At 35.3% G+C, this 26,536-nt stretch overlaps 1 protein-coding gene across 3 annotated transcripts; it reads right to left on the bottom strand.

Moving 5' to 3' along the window:
- Nucleotides 1-443: 443 nt before the first annotated feature.
- LOC110624879 (tetratricopeptide repeat protein 27 homolog) lies at nucleotides 444-25,715 on the bottom strand. Of its 3 annotated transcripts, XM_021770299.2 has the most exons (20): nucleotides 25,025-25,715; nucleotides 24,756-24,894; nucleotides 24,317-24,648; nucleotides 23,354-23,435; nucleotides 22,603-22,903; nucleotides 20,643-20,701; nucleotides 20,180-20,269; nucleotides 16,267-16,358; nucleotides 16,020-16,118; nucleotides 15,816-15,893; nucleotides 14,676-14,760; nucleotides 14,534-14,592; nucleotides 14,369-14,438; nucleotides 14,190-14,281; nucleotides 2,639-2,701; nucleotides 2,455-2,521; nucleotides 2,070-2,333; nucleotides 1,620-1,736; nucleotides 961-1,113; nucleotides 444-779 (listed from the first exon to the last, which is right to left on the bottom strand). In XM_021770299.2, the coding sequence occupies exons 1-20, from the start codon at nucleotides 25,450-25,452 to the stop codon at nucleotides 684-686; spliced, it is 2,766 nt and encodes a 921-aa protein (XP_021625991.1). In that variant the 5' UTR covers nucleotides 25,453-25,715; the 3' UTR covers nucleotides 444-683. The 3 variants fall into 3 exon arrangements, 2 of the variants coding, with proteins under 2 accessions (XP_021625991.1, XP_021625992.1); XM_021770300.2 differs by lacking the exon at nucleotides 25,025-25,715 and having other exon boundaries at nucleotides 24,317-24,641; nucleotides 24,756-24,895; XR_006352302.1 differs by lacking the exon at nucleotides 444-779 and having other exon boundaries at nucleotides 1,066-1,113; nucleotides 2,070-2,370.
- Nucleotides 25,716-26,536: the final 821 nt, after the last annotated feature.

Raw genomic sequence — 26,536 nt, 5'->3', positions numbered from 1 at the left:
TCAAAATAGAAAAGGGACGCAGAGTTTTGATTTCTGCAACATACTGCTCTTGTCTGGTATGATTTTTTATAAGAAAAAAAAAATTTTAATTCTATTAGTTCAATTTTTTTAGAATTAATAGAATTCAATTAAAGTTTTCATATTGATAATTTTTTATCATTTTTAAACTAAATATAAATATTTATTTTTATAAATAACCATCATTTTTATTACCATTAATGTTTTTTTAACTTTCAGAATCTGAATTTTACATAAATTTTTATCATTAAAATATAAAATTTTTTTTAAATTAATAAATAATATAGTAAATTTCTTAATATTAGTTATAAATATATTAAATATTAATAATCAATATTAAATTTAAATATTTTTTATATAGTAATTATTAATCAATATTCAAGATCGACAAGCAAGCTCACAAATAGGAGGGAAAATATTCAAAATAGTACATCGAAATAATGTGCATATATTATTTCCTAATCATAAAAAATAAGACAATCTTTTTAAGAAATAAATTAAATTATTTTCTCAAAAATATTATGATCAAACAGAAATCAAAATTTCAAGACATGTTAATATATATTAAATAGTAAACAAATCTCAGGACATATTCTAATCACGTCACAAATAGATGTTTTGGCCTTCCATTAAATAGATTGCAGAACAAGATTTTGGCAAGTTTCCTAAGCCGGCAAAGAACTGGGTTGAAGCTTCATCTTCACTTCATCAAGACAAGCTTGAAGATCCCTGAATTCTTCTGTGTCTGAGAAGCTCTCAGCCTGAGATTTGAAGAGTTTTACTTATTGTCATTATTTACAAAATAAATGGAAAATAAATCTGAACAATTTCCATTTGCAGCAAAGCATGGACTGAAATATTTATGCTCAAACTAGTGAAGGACATCCAAAATAAATTACTAATATCAATGTCAGCTGACCCAATAAAACAAAGAAATCTTGCCTGTCTAACAGTATTTTTGAGGTGCATCTCAGCAGTAAAGAGTTCGCGACGGCTACCAGTGAGGGAAGATATTTCCATGTACACCTTACAAAGCTCCAACGAGGCATGTGCAAACTTTTTAAATCTCTCCCTATCTTTCCATAACTCAGATCCCTGCAAAAAAAACAAATTATAGTGATGGCCTTCTGAACTAGAACAAAATCAGCTCGTGCAAGCAGGATGAATATTTTCATATGATACTGATAATTACATATAAAAGAAAAGTAAAAGAAAAACATTACACAATTATATAAAATGTATATACGAGTGCATCAGCAATTGACCCCACTAACATAAATTTCTAGATCCATCCCATGTATCTCAAATTTGTCCACTTTCATCTATTCTACAGTCGTTAGCATGCATTTGATTCACACTATATGATTGATGAACAACAGATATCGTGATAAAAATTATATGTTTATAATATAAATTCCATGACCATTTCTAAATAATAAAAACATATGTATTACAAAACTAATTTCCAAAAAAAAAAAATCAGTTAGTAGGGATGAAAGCTTATGTTATATCTTTTTTATCATATATAGTGTACCACATAGAAAATCAATCACATGAATTGACAATGGCAGGAACTAGGATGTTTCACATTACGAAGATACCTGATATGATCTAACTTGCTTCAAAAGGGCTTCAGAGCACATTGTGAGATCTCCTTTAATCTTGTGCCACCGTGCATATAAACCCCAAATATCTGCTCTACTATTACTTTTAATTATCTGTAACAAAAAAAAAAAACCACTTACATGACCAATAGGATACTAGTATTTTGAATTTATACCACAATTAAACTACACACATAAGAGCTCGTCAAAGATGAATTCTCCGGCATTTCCAAGTAACTTAATGTGAATGCTAAACATAATAATCAAGGACAGATATATCTCAATTGATAGCTATGATGTGATATTTTGTTTAGCTTCAGTTGTAAAAAGAAAATGACAAACAAGAATATGCAAGTACGCAACTATGGCAAAAACATCAACACATAGCAAATTACAATGGAATTGAAGAACAAAAATCAAATTTCTGACATAAAAAAACACACAAACCTGCTGAAGTATTTTACCCAGCAACTCCACCAACTGCTCAGTTTCCCGTGACCATTCAACTTGCGTCTCTGAATCATTTATAGAATCATCATGAAAGTCACTGAAACAAGTTTGATTGGTAGAATGATTATCTCTGGTCATTGAATGACTAGAAGTTCTACTTGAAGCTCCTCGTTCCATTTCTAGCATGATTCTCTCCAATAATTTAGCATCAGCTTGTCTACAATTGGTTATATGCAAAATCATCTGTATAGCTTCCAGAGCCTAACCATAAAGAAGGAAAAAAAAAAAAAAAAGATATCTGCAGTTGATGTGATTATCACATAACTCAAAGCACTGAGTTGTCACATGCATGAACATGTAAATTGGCATTCAAGATTTGCACCTGACGAACATTGCCCACATCCATTGCCACTTCACTGTAGTTCTCCCACAACTGCCAGCTATCTCGTCTGGAATGAATTCTTGTCATTTATTGTAAAACAGAAGACAAATATGTTTGTGTGTTTGCACACACATCACATTTATGTCAGAAGAAGTGACAAATTTTATCAAGAAGAAAGACATACTTGAACTTCAGGGCTTCTTTGAATGAAATAAATGCCTCATTGCTCCTCTTCTTGATCATATGCCTGCACTTCGATAATAGGTAATTCAGATTTCCCACGGAAGAAAGAAAGAAAGAATATGTAAAAAGAATTTTCTAACAGAAAAAGCATCGCCAATATACTTCAGGATGATTAAATGTTCTTTAGATCAAGCTACAAAGTATTGACCCCCAAGAAAACATACTCATACTGTTGTGTTGCAAGAGGCGCGGATTATAATATCCTTCCCCTTTTCCCAGTTTCAAAAGGAAGTAAGAAAGTCAAGAAAGGGATGAGCAAATAACTCAAATACACCCCACCTAGACCTGGATGCAGTTTTGGTCCAGGCCAGTTTTTAAGGGAACCAAGACCAGACCACAGGGTCAAGCTGTCCCACTTTCAATTTAGCCCCAGATCAGCATGATTTTGATCTAATCAGATATATATATATATAATGGTTCAAATTTTTTCCAAACATTTTTCTTTTTTTGAAAGGAAAAATTTGGTTTTGGCCCTGAACCAGATCGAACAGAATCGACCAGTTCTGTTCCAGTTTAATAGGAAAGAGAAATGATCTCTTTATGTTTCCAGATAAGACTAGACCAGTCTGCTTCGTCGAAAGGTATCAATACATTGAAATGGATGATCATTTTACCAAGGATCCTCCAACTGATGAAACTCGTAGAGATTGGATGAGGGATGATGCTCGATTGTTTCTACAGATCTGAAATTCTATTCATAGTGAGGTGATTAGTCTTATTAATCACTATGAATTTGTTAAAAAGTTAATGGAGTATTTGGAATTTTTATATTCTGGCAAATGGAATATTTTCCGTATTTATGATGTGTATAAGACGTTTTACCGAGCTGAGAAAAATGATAGAACTTTGACATCTTATTTTACGGAATTTAAAAGAGTGTATTAAGAACTTAATGTATTGATACCTTTTAGTACAGATGTAAAACTCAACAAGCTCAACGAAAGCAAATGGCTATTATGAGCTTTCTTGCAGGTCTCCCTCCAGAGTTTGAGACAGCTAAATCTCATATTCTTTCTGACTCTGAAATATCATCGTTACATGATGTGTTCAATAGGGTATCGCGTACAGAGTCTCCAATTCCTTCACACCCAACTAGTGCCCTTGTTAGCCGCAATGACAGTGGCCGAAAAAGGGAGGTTTTAATGGTGGTAAAAGATCTCAGCGTTCTAGGGAAACAGGTTCTACTTCTGACTCGGGAGAAATCATTTGTTATTATTGCCGCGAACCTGAACATACTAAGAAGACATGTCAAAAACTACAGAATAAGAATCAGCGCACACAAATGGCGCATATGGCAGTTGAGACCCCTTCAGATCGGGGGATTTTGATATCTGCAGATGAGTATGCACAATTCACCCAATACCAGACATCTCTGAAATCCTCTAATTCCTCCTCTGCAACTGCCGAGTCAGGTAACTCTATTGCATGTCTTGTGTCTTCATCCTCCAAATGGGTTATTGATTCTGGTGCTACCGATCATATGTCAGGTAATTCTACCCTTTTGTCCAATCTTGAGTCTCATGCATCGTCTTCTTCTGTTACTCTTGCTGATGAAACTAAATCTTTTGTCATGGATTCTGGTCATGTCAACTTAACCCCTTCTCTTTCTGTATCCTCTGTGTTATGTATCCCTAAGTTCGCGTTTAGTTTGCTTTCCATTAGTAAACTCACTCGTGTATTGAATTGTTCTGTCTCATTCTTTCCTGATCAGTGTGTTTTCAGGATCTTTCGACGAAGCAGATTATTGGTAGAGAGCGTGAGTCAGAGAGTCTCTACGTCTTGGATCAGCAACTACCTAGATCTCTTGCATGTTCCACGCGTTTAACACCTTTTGATATTCATTGTCGTTTGAGGCATCCTTCTCTCTCGGCGTTGAATAAGTTATATGCACAGTTTCATTTTTTGTCTGTTTTAGATTGTGAGTCTTGTCAATTTGCCAAATATCATCGTTTACCTACAGTGTCTCGAGTCAATAAACGGGCTCCGTCCCCCTTTGAGTTAGTACGTTCAGATGTTTGGTGTCCTTGTCCTACTGTGTCTAAGTCTGGTTTTAAGTACTTTGTTACTTTTGTTGATGATTTCTCTCGTACTACTTGGTTATTTTTAATGAAAAGTCATTCATAATTATTTTCCATCTTTTGTGCATTTTATGCTGAAATCCAAACCCAATTCAATATTCTCATTCGTATATTGCAAAGTGATAATACTAAAGAGTATCTCTCTGGGGAATTTCAATCTTATTTATTGCAAAAAGGGATTCTTCATCAGTCCTTTTGTGTTGACACTCCTTCACAAAATGGAGTTGCCGAAAGAAAAAATCGATATCTTCTTGAAGTAGCCAGAGCCCTCTTATTCCAAATGAAAGTACCTAAAAGTTTTTGGGCTGATGCTGTATCCACTGCTTGTTTTTTGATCAATCACATGCCTTCCTCCATCCTTCATGGTGATATCCCTTATAACATTTTATTTCCCACTAAATATTTGTTTCCAATTGAGCCACATATCTTTGGGTGTACTTGTTTTGTTCGTAATGTTCGTCCCCAGGATACTAAGTTAGATCCCAAATCACTCAAACGTGCCTTCCTTGGCTACTCTCAACGTCAGAAACGGTATCATTTTTCTCCTGATCTGAATCAATATCTTGTGTCTGCGGATGTAACATTCTTTGAGTCCACTCCATTTTTTCCACCATCATCTATTTATAACACCCAGGGAGAGGAAGATGACCTCTTGTTATACATTGTTCGCTCTCTGTCTCCTCAGACTACTCCTACACCTTCCGCTCATGTGCTAGGTCGCCCTCCCATCTTTCATGTGTATTCCAGACGCTTAGAGGACTCTGACTCCGCTCCACTACCCGCTTCTTCGTCGATAGGTCCTGCTCCCGCTGATCCTTCACTGTCTGATTTGGATTTGCCCATTGCTCTTCGCAAAGGTAAACATACTTGCACTTGTCCTATTTCATCTTGAATCTCTTATAATCAACTATCCTGTTCTCTTTATTTTGCCCCTGCTTTAGATTCTATTTCAGCTCCCAAAACTGTTATTGAGGATTTGTCCCATCCTGGCTAGCGTGTTGCAATGGAAGAGAAAATGATGGCCCTTGATGCTAATGGTACTTGGGAGTTGATGTCCTTGCCCCCAAGAAAGCAGACTATTGGGTGCAAATGGGTATTTGCAGTGAAAGTAAACCCATGATGGATCTGTTGCTTGCCTCAAGGCCTATTTAGTGGCCAAAGGTTATGCACAAACTTATGGAGTTAACTATTCTGATACATTCTCCCCAGTTGCCAAGCTCGCATATGTTCGATTGTTTATTTCCTTGACAGCTACACATGATTGGCCTTTGCATCAACTGGATATTAGATCTTCAGGAGGAGGTTTATATTGAGCAACCACCTAATTTTGTTGCTCAAGGAAAGTCAGGCAAGGTTTGTAGCCTGCGGAAATCCCTTTATGGCTTGAAACAGAGTCCTCGGGCATGGTTTGACAGGTTTAGTGAGGTGGTCCAACAGTTTGGAATGAAGATGAGTAAGTGTGATCACTCAGTGTTTTATAGAAATTCTGATAGTGGAGTAATTCTACTTGTAATATATGTGGATGATATTGTTATAACAGGAAGTGACGTTACTGGTAGGGCTGAGCAGTATTCGGTTTAAACCGAAATAACCGACCGAACCGATTAATTTTAAAATTTTGGTTCGATTTTATTTTTTTTCGGTTCGGTTCGGTTTGAAATTTTTAAAAAATCGGTGATTTCGGTTCGGTTCGGTTTTAGACGTAAAAATTTCGATTAGACCGAACCGAACCGAAATCACCTATACTACGTCGTTTTAATAGTTCCCTATTCCCTATTTCCCTTCCCTTCCCTTCCCTTCCCTTCCCTAAATCTAAAACAAATTTCTATGTCTTCGTGCGTGCCGCCAGTGCTCCTCTCATCTCTGTGCTCTGCTCCATCTGCTCCATCTCTCATCTCCATCTGCTCCATCTCTCTCTCTGTGCTCTGTTCCATCTCTCTCTCTGTGCTCTGCTCCATCTGCTCCATCTCTCATCTCCATCTGCTCCATCTCTCTCTCTGTGCTTTGCTCCATCTGCTCCATCTCTCTCTCTGTGCTCTGCTCCATCTCTCATCTCGCCGCGAGATTCTCGCGCCTGTGCCTCCACTCTCCTCTCGATTGGACTGATTCACCATCGGCGTCGGTCGTTGCTCTCTATCGGCTCTCCACGCGTCGTCGGGCAGTCGACAATCTCTCATCTCGCCGCGAGATTCTCGCACCTGTGCCTCCACTTTCCTCTCAACTGAATTGATTCATCATCGGCGTCGGTCGTTGTACTCTATCGGCTCTCCACGCGTCGTCGGACAGTCGGCAAGTGCTTATTCCACAGCCCTCAGTCGGCAAGTGCTTATTCCACAGCCCTCAGTCGGCAAGTGTTATTTTGGCAAGTGTTATTTGCTGTTGATTGTTGAATTTGTGTACGTTTGATTGTTGAATTTGTGTGTTGAATGTTTGATTGTTGAATTTGTGTGTTGAATTTGTGTGCTGTGATTGTTCTTTTTACTCTTTTTAGATTGAATTTTAGAACACTAAAAATCAATCTAAAAAGAGTAAAAAGAATAATGAAAAGTTTGAAAATCGGTTTAACGGATCAAACCGACCGAACCGAACCAAATCGGTTTGATTCGGTTATTTCTCTTATTCGGTTCGGTTCGGTTTATGTAAAATACTGCAATTCGGTTTTCGGTTATTTCGGTTCGGTTCGGTTTTGAACCGAACCGACCGAATGCTCACCCCTAGTTACTGGCATCACATCCCTAAAATAATTTCTTAAAATACAGTTTCATACAAAGGATTTGGGCTCCTTGAAATATTTCTTGGGAATCGAAGTTATGCGGTGTAAGAAAAACATCTTCTTATCTCAAAGAAAATATGTTCTTGATAAACCTTGTAATGCTCCAATGACCCCTAACCTTCAACTTACCACAGAAGACAGTGAGCCATTTGTAGATCCTGAAAGGTATAGAAGATTAGTTGGCAAACTGAATATTTGACAGTGACTCGTCCTGATATTACATATTTAGTGAGTGTGGTAAGTTAGTTTATGTCCTCTCCTATTGTTGCCCAGTGGGATGCTCTGGGCAGATTCTTTGTTACCTTAAAGGGGCCCCAGGGCAAGGCCTATTCTATGGTAACCATGGACACTCAAATATTGAATGCTTTTCTGATACTGATTGGGCAAGCTCGAAGGTTGATAAAAGGTCAACTACTGGATATTGTGTTTTTGTGGGATGTAACCTAGTCTCATGGAAAAGTAAGATGCAAAATATGATCTCCCATTCTAGTGCTGAATTTGAATATCGAGGCATGACACAAGCCGTTTGTGAAGTCTTGTGGTGTACGTCAACTATTGGAAGAAGTTGGGTTCACAAATTCGATGCCAGCTAAGTTGTGGTGTGATAATCAATCAACTATCCACATTGCCTCCAATCCAGTATTTCATGAGAGGACTAAACACATCGAGATTGATTGTCATTTTGTTCGTGAAAAGATCCAACAAAAGATAATATCAACAGGACATATTTGAACTGGAGAACAACTAGGAGATATCTTCCCTAAAGCTCTAAATGGGACTCGAGTTGATTATATATGTAACAAGTTGGGCATGATTAACATCTATGCTTCAACTTGAGGGGGAGTGTTATAGGTTATAGGAAGTAAATATGTTAATATAAGAAATAAATATTGATAAATTGGTCAGTTGCTTAATCTTAGGGTTTGTATAATCATAGGCTTGATTTTCCTTCCTATTTAGATACGGTTGTTTCTCATGTATAAATAGGTTGTAATCTCTATTATAAAATACAATAAATATTATCTTTTTATACCCCAGAAGAGGGAAATTAGGAAACAATCCTATGCTTCAAAATTTTTTGCCAACCAGCTTCTTACATAAGATCCTTGCCCTAATGGTTTCACTTTAGCTTTCTTGCAGGATTGTGGGAACCAGAAAGCATTTAGGAGTTAAATATCAGTGATATTTAACTAGGAGTGCAGGTGCTATTTAAGTCCTATATAAGTACAAAGTCGTATTTAAGTGCAAAGGACTCAGAGGCAAGGTGGTATAAGAAACAATAGATACACTAACTGATAATGAAATCCAAACTCCAAAGACAACCAACATCAGGTGATCACAATAAAACTTGCAAACTGTTTTGGATGTAATTGAAAGCTGTTGAATTCCACGTTGATTTGGGATGAAGGTAACGTGGGATAGGAGTAACGTGCTGCTTATAAGGGCATTAAACACTCCTCTCTTGAGCTAGCTTCTGGATAAATTAGGTCTGGCCCAAATTTAACATGATATCAGAGCCACCCATCGATATTGGTCCTCCAATATGTTTCAAGTATAGTATTGGGAGTGACATCGATGTTGGTCCTTCAATATGTTTCAAGTATAGCATTGGGAATGAGCGGATACGTTGAATCTCATATTTGTTTAGGACAGGGGTAACGTGTTCCTTACAAGGGTCTTAAATACTCGTCTCTCTTAAACTAACTTTTAAGCTAGCTTTTTGGTAAATTAAGCCTGACCCAATTTTAACATGGTATCAGCCTCTCACCGATGTTGGGCCTCCACTCTATTCCAATGGAGTTTTGAACGTGAGGGGATGTGGCCTTAGACACTCCTACTCCCTCTTGAATTACCTTTTGGACGGAATTAAATTTGAACCAAATTTAACAAAAGCAAAGAACGCACAAGGTGCAATGTATAGGTTTATTACAACATGAATTTAGGTGCACATCTTAGAAAATCAATATATAATATAGATTATTATTCCGCTGCTTATATTGTGATATGAAATAAATTCCACTTTACAACTCTTATTCATAGGAAGAAAGGACATTAAGGTTAAGGACCTTAGATCTAAATGCAGTTTTGGTGGCCAGAGAAGGAAATGGATTAGCTTTGCCTATTATTTATCATCAAATCGTGTGCTCTTTTGCTTCTTTAGCAAAATGCACAATCTAGGGCTGGCCCTTTCACATGCCCAAGGAATGAGCATATAATAATATGGGAAGTATATTATTGCAAGATTTACAAGTTATATAGCTGGTACAGACACCAACATTCTTTAATTCAAAGAACCAGTAAATATGCCAACAAAAGCAAACCTTGCAAGTGAAATAAAATTGAAAAAATAGGTAAAGAAAAATAAAAAGACACATTAGGTTTCCTACTAATAGAAAAAGAATAACAGTTGTAATGTACTACATCTTCTCCAATATGGGCTCAGGTTACGATTATGAGCAACACCTAAGGTGAGAAATTGATTTTCAATTTTATAATATAGTAAAAATAGAATTGAAAATGCTTCCAATTGGCTTTAGGAAAGACTTACGAGGGTTTGTATTGAATCCCCGATCTCTTTTGTTCTTCATAAATAAACACATATCTAGTCTTATAAATTACAAGACGGTTATTCATCTTATTTTAAATCATTACAGTCCTCAGTGATAAAGAAATAAGGAATAGTAATGGCCAAATACATAAAATTTTCCTTTTAACTTATTGGGAAAAGTTGGATAGCAACTCGTAATTTTATTTAGCTCCAATGCATGTTATTGTTTATTTTCATAACCAATAAACAATTTTACTGATGTCAAAAAGCGCATTCCACCACATGCTTAATTGAGCGAGTGTGTTGAGAAGATCCTATTTTCCTTAGTTACCCTAAACAACCTGCCTAAGATATGAAGGCACTTCATATCCCCTCTGTTACATATAAGAGAAGAAGGTTAGGAAGTCTAGGGAACTGGAGGGAAAGGTTGTTAAAGGGTAGCTGTAGGCAGTTACAATTAGTTGAGAATAACTAATTCCAGCTAGAGTATAAGAGTTTACAGCTCAGTTGTATTAGACATCTTCGAAGATCAATGAAGAAAATATATCTTTTTCTCTAATACTTCTCTCTTATCTCTTCTCTCTTCTCTTTCTCTGCATTCTATCTCCCCTCCCCAAACTCTTCTTCTTTTCTTGTATTTCTATGGTTACTGAGACCCACAGTTAGGGTTTTTGTGACAAGTTGGTATCACAGCACTTTAGGAGGTGGACCAAGATCTTGTTCATCTCTAGGAGTCGCAAGATGACAGAGTGTAGTGGTAACCCCAGAAGAAGTTAAGAGTGGCGAAATTGGAGGAGCAAGTCAGATTCTTGCATTCTGCGGTACAGAAAAATACGGGATTTTGGAGGCACTAAAAGAAACAGTCAGCAAAGCAAATGTTGAGAGTGATGGATTTAGAGATGAGGTGCGAGCCTTCATGGGAGGGATAATGCTAGGAGATATGAAAGCAAAGGGCAAAGAAAAATATAGCAATTCCAAAGGGGTCCAAGAAAACGGAGCAGCGAAGGGGGCAATACCAAAAAATAGACAGCTGCTTCCTAAACCCAAGCTTGGGGCTCTTAAAGAACAAGGTAACTCTGTTAATTCCCTACTATTGAATCCATGTTGTCAAAGATAGAATTGATTGCATTTGAAGGGAAGGAGCCTAGGGCTTGGCATTCTATCAAGGAGTGTCAACACAGAAAGACGGATGAAGAATCTTTTTTGTGACAAATAAATTTGAAATTTTAAAAAAATATATTTTTTAGCATTATCACTTTGCAATATTCGAATAAAAATATTGAATTGAGTTTGAATTTTAACATAGAAATCACAAAAGATTGAGAATAATTCTAAATGACTCTTTATTAAAAATAACCAAGTAGTGCGAGAAAAATCATCAACAAAATATAACAAAATACTTAAAACCATAATTAGATACAATAGGACAAATACCCTAAATATCTGAATATACTAACTCAAAGGGGGACGAAACCCGTTTATTGACTCGAAATACTGCAGGTAAACGGTGATATTTGGCAAATTGACAACACTCATAATCTAAAACAGATAATAAGTGAAACAGTGGACATAATTTCTTTAAAGCAGAGAGAGAAAGGTGCCCCAATCGATAATGAATATCAAAAGGCGTTAAACTCGCGGAACATGTAAGAGATCTAAGTAGTTGCTGATCTAAGATGTAAAGATCCCTCTGACTCACGCCCTCTACCAATAATCTACTTTGTAGAAAGATCCTAAAAAACACAATGATCAGGAAAGACTGGAAAGAATGAGACTCAAAAATTCAATGTACGAGTGAGTTTACTAACAGAAAGTAAATTAAAGGAAAATTTAGAAAGATATAACACAGAGGATACAAAAAGAGAAGGTGTTAAATTGATATGCCCAGAACCCACGACAGAAGATTTAGTGACATTAGCAAGAGTAACATAAGACAACGATGCATGAGACTTAAGATTGGACAAAAGGGTAGAATTACTATATATATGATCGGTAGCACCAGACTCAATAACCCATTTGGAGGATAAAGACACAAGGCATGCAGTAGAGCCACCTGACTTGGCAGTTGCAGTGATAGAAGAATTAGAGAATTTCAGAGATGCCTGATATTAAGTGAATTGTGCATACTCATCTGCAAATATCAAAATTTCCTGATTAGACCTCAACTGCCATACGTGCCATTTATGAGGGCTGATTCTTATTCTGAAGTTTCAGGCATGTCTTTTTAGTGTGTCCAAATTCATGACAGTAATAACAAATGATTCCATCAGAGTCCGAAGTAGGAACTACTTCTCCAAGACGCTGAGATCCTCTACCGTCATCAAAACCTGTTCCCACCTCTGTTATTCTCTGCCACTGTCATTGCGACTAACAAGGGCACTAGTGGTGTGTATAAGAATTGGAAAGGAAGATTCTGCATGCAACACCCTAATGAAAACATCATGTAAGTCAGAAAGAATATGAGATTTAGCTGTCTCAAACTCTAAAGAAAGACCTACAAGAAAACCCTATGCGTCATTTGCTTTTATTGAACTTGTTGAGTTTTTACATTTGTACTAAAAGGCATCAGGACATTAAGTTCCTCGCACAATCTTAAAATCCATAAAATATGAAGTCAGAGTTCTGTCATGTTCTGTCATGTTTCTCAGCTCGATAAAACGTCTTACACACATCATAAATGCAAAAAATATTCCTTTTTGCTAGAATATAAGAACTCCAAATAAACCATTAATTCTTTAACAAATTCATAGTAATTAATAAAGTTGATTACCTCACTATGAATGGAATTTCAAATCTGCAAAAATAATCGAGCATCATCCCTCATCCAATCTTTCTAGTGTCATCAATTGGAGGATATGATCCTCCATTCCGATACTTCGTAAATAAATACGGATAGTCTTATTCCAATCCAGAAAATTAGATCCATTTAATTTGTTTTCTGTAATTTTAGTTATCACAGGAATCACCTCAGTTACGGTATTTTTAACTTCAGCCATGAGAACAACCAACCTAAAGTAATGGCAACAAAAGAAACAGAAGAAACAAGACGTGAACAGTACCAGAATGCAATCCAAACCAAAAACACCTCCACCAAACACCAACACCAAAACGGCAAACGCACCACAAAACTAAAGAAGGTGCTTCGAGGCGACTTCGGCGAGGGTGGCCGAAGCAGCAACGGACACGCGATGCGCCTCCACACGCTGGCGAATGGGACGATGTTAGAAAACTTGTTGCTGCACGTGAAGCTCACTTGCTGGCCGGACAACCGTCAGCTCTTTAGGGTAGCTTCGCCGGCTCTCCGGCGTCCTGCCTGGAGAGCGGTAAGAGACATGTTAACCTATAAGGGTAACCTAAAAGAACAGAAGCCCCAAATTTCCAAACAGAACAGGAAAAAAATTCAAATCTCTAGGTGTGAGGTTCCGATACCATATAGAATGGTAATATTTATTGTGTCTATTATAATAGAGATTACAATAAATTTATACATGAAAAACCTTATATAGAAATGAAAGAAAATCAAATCTATGATTATGCAATCCTAAGATTAAGCAACTAACATATCTATCAATACTTCCTATATCAACATATTTACTTCCTATAACCTGTAACAAGAACCAACAGTAGAGTAGAGATATTTATGATGAGATTTGTAAAATTGGAAGGGAAATTTGAGTAAAATTTTGAGAGAATATGATTAGAAACACCTACTTTGGATTATTGGAACACTCAAAAATAAAAAGAAAGGAAGAAAACTATGTGTGCATGTCACTTCTAGCAAATGCATTATTGGGGACAATGACTGCCGTAACAATGGCTGTTGCCATTACATATGGTGGTAATGGCTATTACCTGTAGAACTTGTAGGATGCTTTTAAATAACGGAATAACGAATAACGGACCCCAAAAACCTATAAATAACAGCGGTTATGTTATTTAAAACTATGTAATCTTATAGGGGCAACGGATGCTAGACCCTTCAAAAATCTTTAAAACAACAGCCATTACGTTATTTAGAACTATATAATCTTATAGTAGGGATGAATGAAAAGACAAAGAAAGAGGAGAACAAGAAAAGAAAAGGATAACATACAAGCATGCAATATTATTCCAAGCCTCCCCATTTTCAGGATCCAGTTGAACAGCTCGAGTAAATCCATCCAAAGCTTTGTCAACATCCCTAGCCTGTACCAGTATTTTCATTAGTAAGTTCCAAAACCTGCAGAGATAAAATAAAATACCAGAAAACTGAACCAAAAATAGCATAGATACCTTCAACGCAGCAGCACCAAGTGCAAACCAACCATCTGGATATAAAGAATTCAAGGCCATTGCAGACTCCCTGTGGTGTAACCAGAGTTGATTCTCTGTATTTCTCAATAAATAATATCATATGCAATTCATAGAAAGGAATTGTAGTAAAATAAGCAAACATACCAAAGGATTTTAGATGTCTCATAATCCCCTCTATTATATGCACTACGAGCAAGAGATCTCTGGCATACAAAATGGACTAGCTCAAGAAAATATTAACCTAAAAGCATGCCAGTGTAGATTGATTGAAAGCACTGAAAATCACCTTTGCACGGGCAGATTTGTTGTTAGAAACTTCAAGGGCTTTTTCATAGCAACTATCATCATTTGTAATATCACCCAACGAACACCTAGAAAATAAGTTTATCAACATGTGAATACAGTATCTAATCATTGAACTAAAAGATCCAGAGTGAGCCCATCCCATTAAACTCTTCTCATTATCATGCTATACATATAATAAAATTTCGCAAGTATCTTTAAGCACATCAGCAGTCAAAGCACTTCAATTATGTTAGATAACAGATGCAAATGGTAATATCCATTCTAGTCTGCTACTACTAAATGTAGGTAAAAAATAGGCGAAATCAGTGAATCACAGGCAACCTTCATTGAAAACAATTGATAATACACGAGTAACATTCACTGAATTGAAATTATGGAATCCAGGAGATTTGTCTCGCTACAAAACCCAAATGAAATTTGTTTCATGGGAAAGCAACATCTACAGTTACTTCTACAATTTATTATGCATTCATTACTAGAGCTTAGCTCAAGAATTCTGCAGCTAAGATTCTCTAAAAACAGAAAAAGTGCCTCTTATTCTTGTATGCTACATTTAAAAAAAATAACAATTTCATCTGAACAAATTAGTCGAAAATATTCAAAAAAAAGAAAAGAAAAGAAAAGAAAAGGGCAAACCATTTTGCAAAGAAAATTGTGCACTCAAACACAATTAATTCTGTGCTACAACCTGATGACTTGCAAATTGGACATTGCAATACATTTACATTTCAACATTGTAAAATTCTTTTAGCTAAGAAACAAAAGAAATATCCCCCCCCCCCCACTCTTCAACACCCCCATAATACTTCTTCACCAAAGAAGTTCAAAGGTCCAATCCTCCTTGAAAGACTTCTTTTGCATAGAATTTAAATTAACAGTCAGCGACTGCCGACGACTCCATTTTGTGGGTGCTGGACAAAACCACCACTATTACAACAATCAGATCAACTAAAAAAGAGTTATGGGAGAGATTGGCAGATGTCCATCAAAAATTGTTCAACCGTTTATGTTCTTATAGCTATGTTGACATAAAAAGAAATAACAAGCAGGACCAAAGACCACAAGTTACAAAAAGTTTTGCAAGATAAAGAAAAGAAGGAAGAGGAGGAGGTTAGCATACCAGAGTCTTGGATCACTAGGTATTTCAGATAATCGTGTCTTGATGAGTTCAACAGCTGCTGCTTTTTTCCCCAGTAAGCTGTTTTATTATGTAGTACCACACATGAGACCCACATGACACCAGAAACAAAGAACAAATACATGTAGCTATTTACAAAACAATGAACAAGTTCACGTGGACAATGGCTATCAAGCAACAGCTTACCAGTTACAGTATATCAAATTGTCCCACAACTCTAAACCCTCAAAGATTTTAATTGCCTCCCCGATCAAACCACAGCTCACTAAAAGTTCACCATATTCCCTAAATTATAAGAGAGAAAAAGAATTAAAAAGAGTGTAATTAATTACAAACTCGACTAGAACAAACTAAGATTCATTAAGAATAGCCAAAAATAAATACAAAGTTGTTTTGAAGAAAGGAATTATTTTTATTGTTTTGAAGAAATTACTTCTGCAGGTTGGGAATAGCAGGAACATAAGCCACATATGAAAGAGGAATCCTTTTAGCCACCCCAGTAAAAGGTTTATGAATGCCCTCAACCTGAAACAATGCAAACAATATCTCCAAACATTATGAAGGGAAGAAAGAATGGCAAGAGACTCAAATACACCAGCAAAGCAATTAAAAGATTGCAAAATGCAACTTTTGACAGTATAGTAAGAATCACTACAATTTAAAGACCTAATCTATAAGCAACTACAAACTAAAAAAGAAAATACTAAATGAAGATAATTACCAACAAGGGCATGAATTTACAAGCAAAATGAAGCCATAAAATAGGCTTTGTTTGGATAACTTTTTCTAAAGAATTTTGGAGAATTTTAGAGTATTCGGTCACATGGAATTGGATTTTTTGCTATACTGATTGCAGTTTTGTTGTCACAATACAAAGTTATCTTGTCTCTCTCGGGCAACCTCCTCTCCTCGAATAACTTCGGCAACCATAAAAGCTCACCCACACACCTTGGGCCATTACTCTGTATTTTGTTTCAGCACTTTACCAAGCAACGACTTTTTATTTTTTCTCCTCCAGATGACAAAGTTCCCTCCCACAAATGTGCAATAGCCAGAAGTGGATCTTCTGTCAACAAGAGATCCTGCTCAATCTGCATTTGTGGGACAACCATGTAACTTCCAACAAGTCTCCTTCGTATGCCATGGTTTTCCACAATAGTCACAATGCAGATAATCTTTCTCAGAATTAGGAGGCTGCGGTGTGCTCAAACTAGTAGCCAACCCAACCTTTTCAATTGGTGCAGTATAGAGCATAGCATATCAACGACTTTCCTCTTGTTGAACACGGGCGTTGGCCTCTTCTAGAGAAAGAAAAGGGTTTTTCCCCAACACTTGGACCCGAATTGGATCATATTCGTTATTCAACCCTGAAAAAAAAAAACTATAGACCCACTCCTTTTCAATCATTTTCCGAAATTTGAATGCATCTCTAGTACAGTTTGCCTGAAAGTCCTGATAGTAATCAAGCTCCTGCCATAAGCAACATAACTCAGAATAAAATTGGGAGTAGTCATTTCTCCTTGCTTAGTACTATGGATCTTATTTCAAATATCATAAATTTGGACCTCATTCCTAATCTTGGAATAAGTTAAGAACAAAGCCTTCAATATCTTTGAAGGCGTATTAATTAATAAATAGGACTTAGAAATATGAGGTTGCATAGAGTTAAGTACCAATGTCATAGGACTTGGAAATATGAGATTGCATAGAGTTAAGTAACCATGTCATAACAAAACAATTATTCGAGTCCCATTGAGGAAAATCTGAATCACTCTCATCCGATTGCTTCTTATTACTAATGACGTAGCCTTGCAGTCCTCTAACCTTAATAAATAACAAACAAAACCTTGACCAAGCAAGATAATTTGTTCCATCAAGTTTTACGGGACTCATTTGCAAAGAAGGATTATCAAAGTTAGGAATCAAGACCTCTTTACTTTATGCCATGGTAAAAATAAATAAAACGTGAAAGAATAGGAGATGCCCGAGATTGTACAAACAAGAGAGCCAACCAAATTACCAAAAGAACAAGTAGCAGCACAGGATAGCTGGAAAGAGGGTCAAAAATGGCACCGGAGTGAACTGCACCTTGGGCCATTCCTAAGGCGAGCCAGGCGCCAAGGCTCACCCAGGCACAACTACACCAGGGATCCAAAGCAAGAAGAAGGAGGAGAAGAAGCAAGGATGGGCAGAAGCAAATCCAGGTTCTTTCTTTTATTTCTTCTTCTTCTCATCTAGCTTTTCTGCTTTTTCCTTGAAGACATCATCTGTATTTTTTCATTTTCTTCTCATCTCTTTCTTCCTTCTTCTCTTCTTGTTCTTCTTGCCCTTCACTCCTTAAAGACTATCCGCCCGTCATGTTTTTAAGCTGCTTGAAGTCGTGATTTACTCGGCTTTTTCTGGTCCTTGGAGAATAAAATGCATATATTTTTATTTGTTATTTTTTAGAATAAAATAGCAAAATGTAATGAAATAAATAATAAAATGCATATATTTTTATGTGCAATTAATAATATATTAACTAAATTTTTAGTGTTTATATAATTCATAAATATCCTAACTAAAATTAATAGTATTCATATAATTTACTTTTTATTTGCTATTTTTGTGCCTCACTTCACTCGAGCACGCGATTGCGCCTTGCGCCTTGCACCTAGGCTCCAAGATCCCTTAGTACCTTAAGCCTTTAATGACTATGATTGATAGTATATCATACCAACCAAAAGAAAGGTGAAAATTAAAATGCACAAAATGGGAGCCTCCTTACATCAAATATCAAATGGATATAGCCATATTTTGAGAAGACATGCTTTTGGTAACTATAGAAGGTAATAGAAACAAGAAAGGGCTGTCAAACTGGGCCATTCAAAGAATGTAAATTCTAAGGAAAGCCATCAACAGTACATCCAAGGATATGCTTCTTGGATCTTATATGGCTATAAACAACAAAGGCAGCAAAACCAAGTGAGCTTGCGGGTATCAAAAGTAAACTGCTTTGACCTAAAGAAATTTAAATAGATTGCTTCAAATTGATGAGATGTTGGAATTTCAACTTAGTTGAGTTTGAGATTTTAGGAATTAAAAGCACACATTTTGAGAAAGATAAAGGAAAAGGAAAGGGAATACGGGACTGCAGTGAAGATGCCAAGAAGAGATCGACGAATATAAGAAAATCCAAGAGCCTCTGCTAATCAATTTTTTATGCCTCAGATACTCAGCGCAATCAAGTCTTAGCTCCAAAACAAACTGGCTTGGATATGTAGACCTATATTCAACTGTCTTGTTACTTACGCGAAACGAATTGCTTTGAAATCAGAATAAATCAGAATGGACCAAGTAAGATATATATATATATAAAAAAAAAAAAAAAAGCAAGACAAGTAGAGTAATGTTCTGCAATCAAGCTGGATGACATCTAGGGACACGCCTCAAAAACAATAGCACATAAAGATGCCAAGAAAAGAGCTTTCTCCCCCAAGAAGGTTAGAATACAAGATCTTTATAATTTTTGTTAATGAAAAAGATATTAGAACTATTAAATCGAAACTACATAAACTGTGAATGACTAACATTGTATGTTTATGTGTGTTTATAGAAAAATAAATTCGTAAACCACTCAAAAGATCAAAGACAGCATTAAAACAATATGATATATTCATCATGGATACCATAAGAAAATCAGCCAAGAATATCAGGGTTCCAAAAGGAAAGTAAACAAATTTATTGATTATCTAGACATTTCAAGTTAAAGAAAGATTCACAGAAACTGGCATGCATATACAATAAATTTTGGATAAATGGCAAATGCAAAGACATGAATCCATGTGGAGATTAAGGGAAACCTCTTCAAAGTACTATTGATGGTAAATTGATGCTTGTATTTAGAGGCTAGAGACAAAAATATAAATAAAGTGAACTTAAAAACATGTAGCTCTAGGAAAAAAAGGTAAGGAAATAGAAACACCCAAGACTAGTTAATCTCTTAAAAACATATAAGATTAGGGTACATTCAGCAGAAACGCTAAATTCAAAGATCACAATATGTGATGAGAAAATAATAAATTACCAAAACATCCTTAGTTGCATAATTATCCGAATAAGCTTGTTGTGAATGATGTTAGAGACTAAAATACAAAGTTCTTTTCATCTTTACTGCATTTCCTTTCCTAAGGATCATGTTGTTAAACACAACCACAAACTAGTCCAAATGGCTAAATAAACTTAAAGCAATAAAAGGAACTTCTGACGAAAAAGCATTTCCGAATCAGCAAAAGCAAAGTATAAAATCCCAAAAATATGATAAGCTAACAAAGTTTGCCAATCAGAAAGGGAGATACAACACATACCAATTTTTCTATCATTCCTAAAGCACGCTCCTTTGTATGGCTACGCGTTGACTCCCAACGGATACGCAAGAAGTTGCATAGATACCTTAGCTAGGAGAACAAAATATCAAATGTTATTAAAAAAAAATTAAAATTAAAAATTAAAAAAAGAACTTTCATATTGGACAGTAAAAAAAAGGGAAAGCAACATAACTTAAATACAATAAAGCAACAACCATATTCAATAACTTCGCTCCACAATAACACATAGATTCAAATGAAATAAACCTAATGGCAGTGAAAAAAGCAATTATTTCTCTTAAAACACTAGCTTTTGTTTTTACCCCTAAGAGAAACCCTTATGTTTGAAGTAGAATGTAGAAGAATATTAGACTCCAAGTTTAATAAAATTAAAAGCTATTTCTTAGTAACTATAATACATTCAACATTTTTATCTTAGGAATAATAACGTTAGCATACTTACTATGAATAATGATGATGACTGAGAATCAATTGCCTCTATGAATGGAGCCATATCCCATCCTGAAATCATAATTAAATTTTTTAAAAAAAATAGAAAAAAAGATGCTTATTACTAAAGCATAAGGACACAATTACCAAATCATTATATACCTTAATGTAGAGACTACACAAATCTAATGATAAAACATGTCAACATCGAATTGCATCTCAATTCTCAAGCGTGTAGAGAAAAAGTCCATATATCATATAAACACCATACCAAACACCTAGGCAAGGAACTTGAGAATCCATGAAAAACTCATCCATGGAAGCTCAAAAAGTTAAAAATCACAATAACTCAAACCTAGCACATGAAATAACAAGGCAGCCAAACAACACCACGTGAAAACTAAATAATGTTCTAGCCTACTGTTGCTCCCAACAAAAACTATTAGTTTACTGTGCAATACAATAGGACAACCAACAAGAAAGTAAACCTTAAGTCTTAAGAAAGCTGCAAACATACCATTGAAATTTTTCATCATTTTGTAAACAACTAAAGCCAAAAGAACATTTAATACTCAAAATTCTAAAGACAATTATTCCTTTACTCTCCATCGCAACATGTGGGGAAAAAATTTTTGGCAAGAAAAAATATATAGAAAAGAATCAAGGAATACAAATAAGGCCTCCAAAATTAAGAAGCAAACAAAAGTGAAATTAATATAGTAGTGTTCTCCATTCATATAGCATGACACAGAGAAATTCCTCCAGAAGCACCATTAAGTGGAAGATCACAAAGAAGCCAAGAAAACACCTTATCCCACAACAAACTGAAAGGAAGAACATGGCACTTCCTCCAAATACCCCACAACAGCTCAAGGAAGGCAAGATTCCAAGCAAATTTAGCATCCTCTTCTATCATTTCTAATACCAAAAATTTTGGAATTGTAACCCAAAATGTGGAGAACCAAACCCAATACTCCTAAAAAGGTCAAAAAAGTCTATTCCAGCATATCCAAGCCACATCATCAATTTAAAAATTGAAAATCAGACTTACAATGCCGGCAGATAAAACACATTAGCACAGAGATAAAGCCTCTTGATGCACACTTAGTTATGGAAATCTCCAATGCTTGAACAAACACATGAAAAAATCCCATTCATAACTTCTTTGGGAATCCCAAGTCCCAACCCCATAAATGCCAATGATCCATGTGAATATGCTTAAAGTGCTAATTTCATTGACTCATTAGAACTACTGGACAAGGAGACGACTAAGGAAGAGCCATTTTTATCAAAATCTTGCGACTTTTTAAGTCCTTTACTATGTCTATGAACTCCCTTTGTATGCGGACAGGACTTCAACGATATTTATAAAATATTGACCACAACATTAAAAAAAATTGAATACAGGTATCTTTTGCATACAACATTAAAAAAAATTGAATACAGGTATCTTTTGCATACAACATTAAAAAAAATTAAAAAGAAATCTTATTTGCAAACAGGTATACAGGTATCTTTTGTATCAATGGCACACTAAAGTGCAGGGCCCCAACTGAACAACTTTTCAGATTTTTTTATCATAAAAGGAAGCTTCCACAATATTCTCAATAAAATCCCAAAGTTTCAAGATAAGTACAGATCTTTTTTATTGTTCTTTCCTTTTTTTTTTCTTTTTTTTTTGCGTCTCTTCATCCCAAAAAATGGTTATAAGAAATTCCACTAGCACAAACATAAAAAAGAGAAACCTTTAAAATACTTCCATTGTCTACTACAGTCAAAGTATGAAAAAGAGAAAAAAGGGGTACTTAACAACTAACAATTCCACAACCTAAGAATTGCAACAAAACCCTGATTATACATTACTTGAATAACAATGTTCTGTTTCTAGAAGCAATCACTATGGGATCAAGCCAAACTCATACCATCAAAGGATTCAGATCAGGGATCAGATGCAACATATATAAGCAACTTACTTTGCAATTCATCTTGTCTAGTGCTTTTTTCAATTAAAAGGCACTGCGCAAGAATCACTGCCTGCTGGACTGCTGTTAAAGGGGAAGCACCACCCAGGCTACTTTTTTTATTGCATTGAGTGCTAAATCCAGATTCATCACCATTCTCTACCAACTTTGGTGTTATAAGGATGTCAGAGGATTCATGCTGGGGCAGCTGCAAAGTCTCTTCATTAACTGTGGAATCACAGCCAGTAACAGTAGCACCACTATTCGATGAGCTTCTATTGACAAGAAGTACCCTTTGTGCCTTTGGCTCTGCCTGTAATCCAGCAGTGATCCTTAGCGGTAAGCATGAATTCCTATGGATTTATACTAGCAGTAACAATAATAGTAATTGTGAAATTTAGAACAAGAGGAAGAATGGAGAAAACAACAAGAGAGGATATGCATGGTTTCAGCTGCTGAAAGCCTACATTCATGAACACAAAACCTCAGAGGGCTGTATTTCATTCATTCGTCTTTAACATGTATATAAGAATACAAATTTAAAATTGAAGATTCAAAATACATGGCATCCTATCAATAAAACATAAAATCATTCCTTTATACAAGCATTAATCAAGCCATTTATTTTGCTAATCCATCACATGATTTTCTCATAATCATGATAATAATAATAATAATAATAATAATAATAACAACAACAATAACAATACTAGTAACAAGAACAGTAATAATAATAATAAATAAGATTTTTAAAAAGTTAAACCTGATGTACAGTACGGTAACCAAGAACCCCAGTGATAGAAAGCTGCAGCCCAGCTGATGCTTCAGCTGATCCAAAATGTAGTCTGAGATAACAGAAATGTTTTAGATAGAACATTAAAACAAACAAAGTTCACTACACTAAACAACTATTAGACTGGCAATCGAAGTTAACATTCACTCCATGACTCATGCACATTAATTGAAAATGGCATCGTAATAATTGAAAGGACAGCAATGGATTTAAAAAGACAATAATCATGCATGCAATCCTTCTCTCTGCAAACAATCTCCTATGTTGCAAGCACAAATAGTTAGAATCTTTATAAATAAGAAAAGAGAATAAAGCATTCAAAGAATCACAAAGGCCTTATATATTGAAGCAAAAAAAGAAACTGGTCAATAAAAGAAGATCTAAACCAATAAGTCTCTTTGCAAGAGTTCAATTGCAGACAAAATAATGCCCACAAGTTGATCTATCCTGTTATGGTCTAGTTTCTTCATCAAGGGTTATGATACAGTGGCCTCAAAGATGCAATTTCAGAGTTCTGACTTAGGAGATGAAGGTGCTTCCACTCAAAGAGTGGTTTGAGAAAGCAACTCAGGTTCTTTGGTAAACAAAAAATAAATGCAATGTGATATAATTTCTTAGAAAGGCACAACCTTTTTGCTTTAGAATATACATGGTCTGCACAAAATTCAAAGTTAAACCTCTGATTAATAAAAGGAAACTAGAAGCTTCTATCCTGTGATCCTTATCTACCATGATCAATGAGTAAGCATCACAACATCATGAGATTCAGATTGAAAAGCATCCCAAAAAATATAGAGTATAAATAAAAATTAACATAATGACATGCAGAATGAAGGAGAAGAGAACAGATTCATCTGAATCCCTAAACATCTACTTCAAATGGCCCACATATAACTCTAAATAAGTCCTCTCACTGCAAGAATTAAAGACTACCTGCATGAATCAACCCGTCCATAGGCATAGTCTGTTATTCCTGCTTCCAAATGGACCGTTGATACAATACTAGAGGCTTCATCATCATATAAATTGGTACCCCAGTAACTTGTTACTTGCTCCAAAGTGCCAAAATGATGTAGAGTTTCGCCCATATTCACTTGCAATAGATCAAACAACTCGGAAGAATGTTCATCTAAAATTCTCTGTTGCAAAAGTAAGATCCTGGCAAGCCACCATGAAATGCTTCTGATTCCATATATGGCAGACACCGTCCCTTCAAATAGCAAGTCTTTCGTCCTCATGACCAACATTTTAGCAAAAACTATAAACTAGAAAACAAACAAGTAATTGGTATAAACCAAGAACAAAACCCACCAGCAGACAAGCCCTTTTACAAACATGTGTACTATGTCAGAAACCATATGAAGGACAGTACCTGAAGATTAGAGAACTTTCCAAACAAATGACAGCCACCAGACATAAGCTGATTGCGTGCCCAATCGTCCCATTCCACAAATTTTACACCTTCTGGCACTTTGAATGGAAGAGGACATCTAGGAATATCATCTATTGGTCTGAATTTCCAAATTCAAACAATATGCAGAAGAAAAACATCAACAATAAAAGCCATCAAACCCCAATTGAATATGATATAAGAAAAGAATATCCAACTTTCCAACAAAGGGGAATAAAAAAAGCACAGACCCAGTAATGTTACACTGAGTGAAGAAGAAAATAGCAGCAACGGCAACACACAAGACCAGAATAACCCTGCAGGCCCTTTCCTCCTCATCAACACCGTCGTCCGTCATAAAGCGCCCCACACGCTCCAGCAACTCAGAGTAAACATGTTCGGCAGAAGAACACTGAGGCAAGTCAGAAAACTTAGTCACAAGTTCGGCTGCATCGGAAAAGAGAGCTTGGAGATAGTTTCCAGCCTCGATTGAACTAAGCAGTTCATTGATAAGTGAGTAAAGATTATGAATATTGTCCCCATCCTTGTGATGACTACAAACGGAGGATGGTGGAGGTGGGGACAGCGGAGGAGCGACGGTGCAGCGGAGGAGACGAAGCTCATAACCGCGCAGGATTTCGCATTCCCTTCGCTCTAATACATGCAGAACTTCAGCCATTTGTAATATATTATACTTAAATATAAATTCAAAGGCTTTTTCAGGTTGCAGCAGAGATAAAGAGTAACAGCAGCTAGAGAACAAGAAGGAGAAGAGAAAGGGCGAGAGCCAGAGAGATACTGCTAATGGTAAGAGTGGGGCTGAAAGAGAAAAAGAGGAGAAGAAGAAGCTGTGACAAGGAGAAGTCGAGAAATGGAGGGAACGCGGGGAAACGAGATGGCAATTTTAGGGCTTTTTGCGGTGCTGAATCGTTGTCGTCTTTAGTTACAAACCGAAATTGAATTTACTAGTATTTAAAAATATATATATTAGTTTTGATATAAAAATAATTACACTAGTGTCCCTAATGTTTATTTAATTAATTAAAATACACCTATATTTTATTAATTATATTCAAAAGTCACTAAAATTTATTTTCGTTGTAAATAAAGACGTTTATCTACCATTAAGGAATACACTTTAATATCCGTTCTATAATGCTAGAATTACCCTTTTAAATAAGGGATGCATCATTTAGGTTTTTTTTTTTTAAATAGAAATAAGAAATTGAAAAAATAGAACTGAAATCTCTTAAATTTACTCAGATACATTTATCACTCGGTTAGGTATGTGAGTACATACATCATTTAATTATAATCAAAATAAATCTATAAAATTCAATTATTTTAATAGAGATATACTATATCAAGTTTGATTTATTGATTGATGATTTATCAAAAATATTTTTTTTTCATTGATTAAGGTTATTTTTCACTTAGTAATTGAAATAATTAAATTTTTATTAATAAAATTTTATTTGTGATTTTTATTTTTATAATTTTATTAGTAATATTAACTTTATACTAATTATTTTAATAAAAAGTGTTCTTTTTATAAGGAAAAATTATAATTATATATTTTTTGTTTATGTAATTAATTAGTTAATAATATAAATATATTTTGATTTTTTATAGTAAAATTATTAAATTTTCTCTAAAGCATACATCCGCATCAAAAATACTAATTTTTATTTTTTAATTTTATATTTGAAGTATTATTAAAAATTCAAATAAGATCAAATAAAATGTATATAATTAAATCTTAA

The sequence above is a fragment of the Manihot esculenta genome, chromosome 10 (assembly GCF_001659605.2).
Source record: "Manihot esculenta cultivar AM560-2 chromosome 10, M.esculenta_v8, whole genome shotgun sequence".
NCBI classification, from domain to species: Eukaryota; Viridiplantae; Streptophyta; class Magnoliopsida; order Malpighiales; family Euphorbiaceae; genus Manihot; species Manihot esculenta.
Note: the sequence above shows the minus strand (reverse complement) of the source record. Positions and strands in the feature narration are given on the sequence as shown.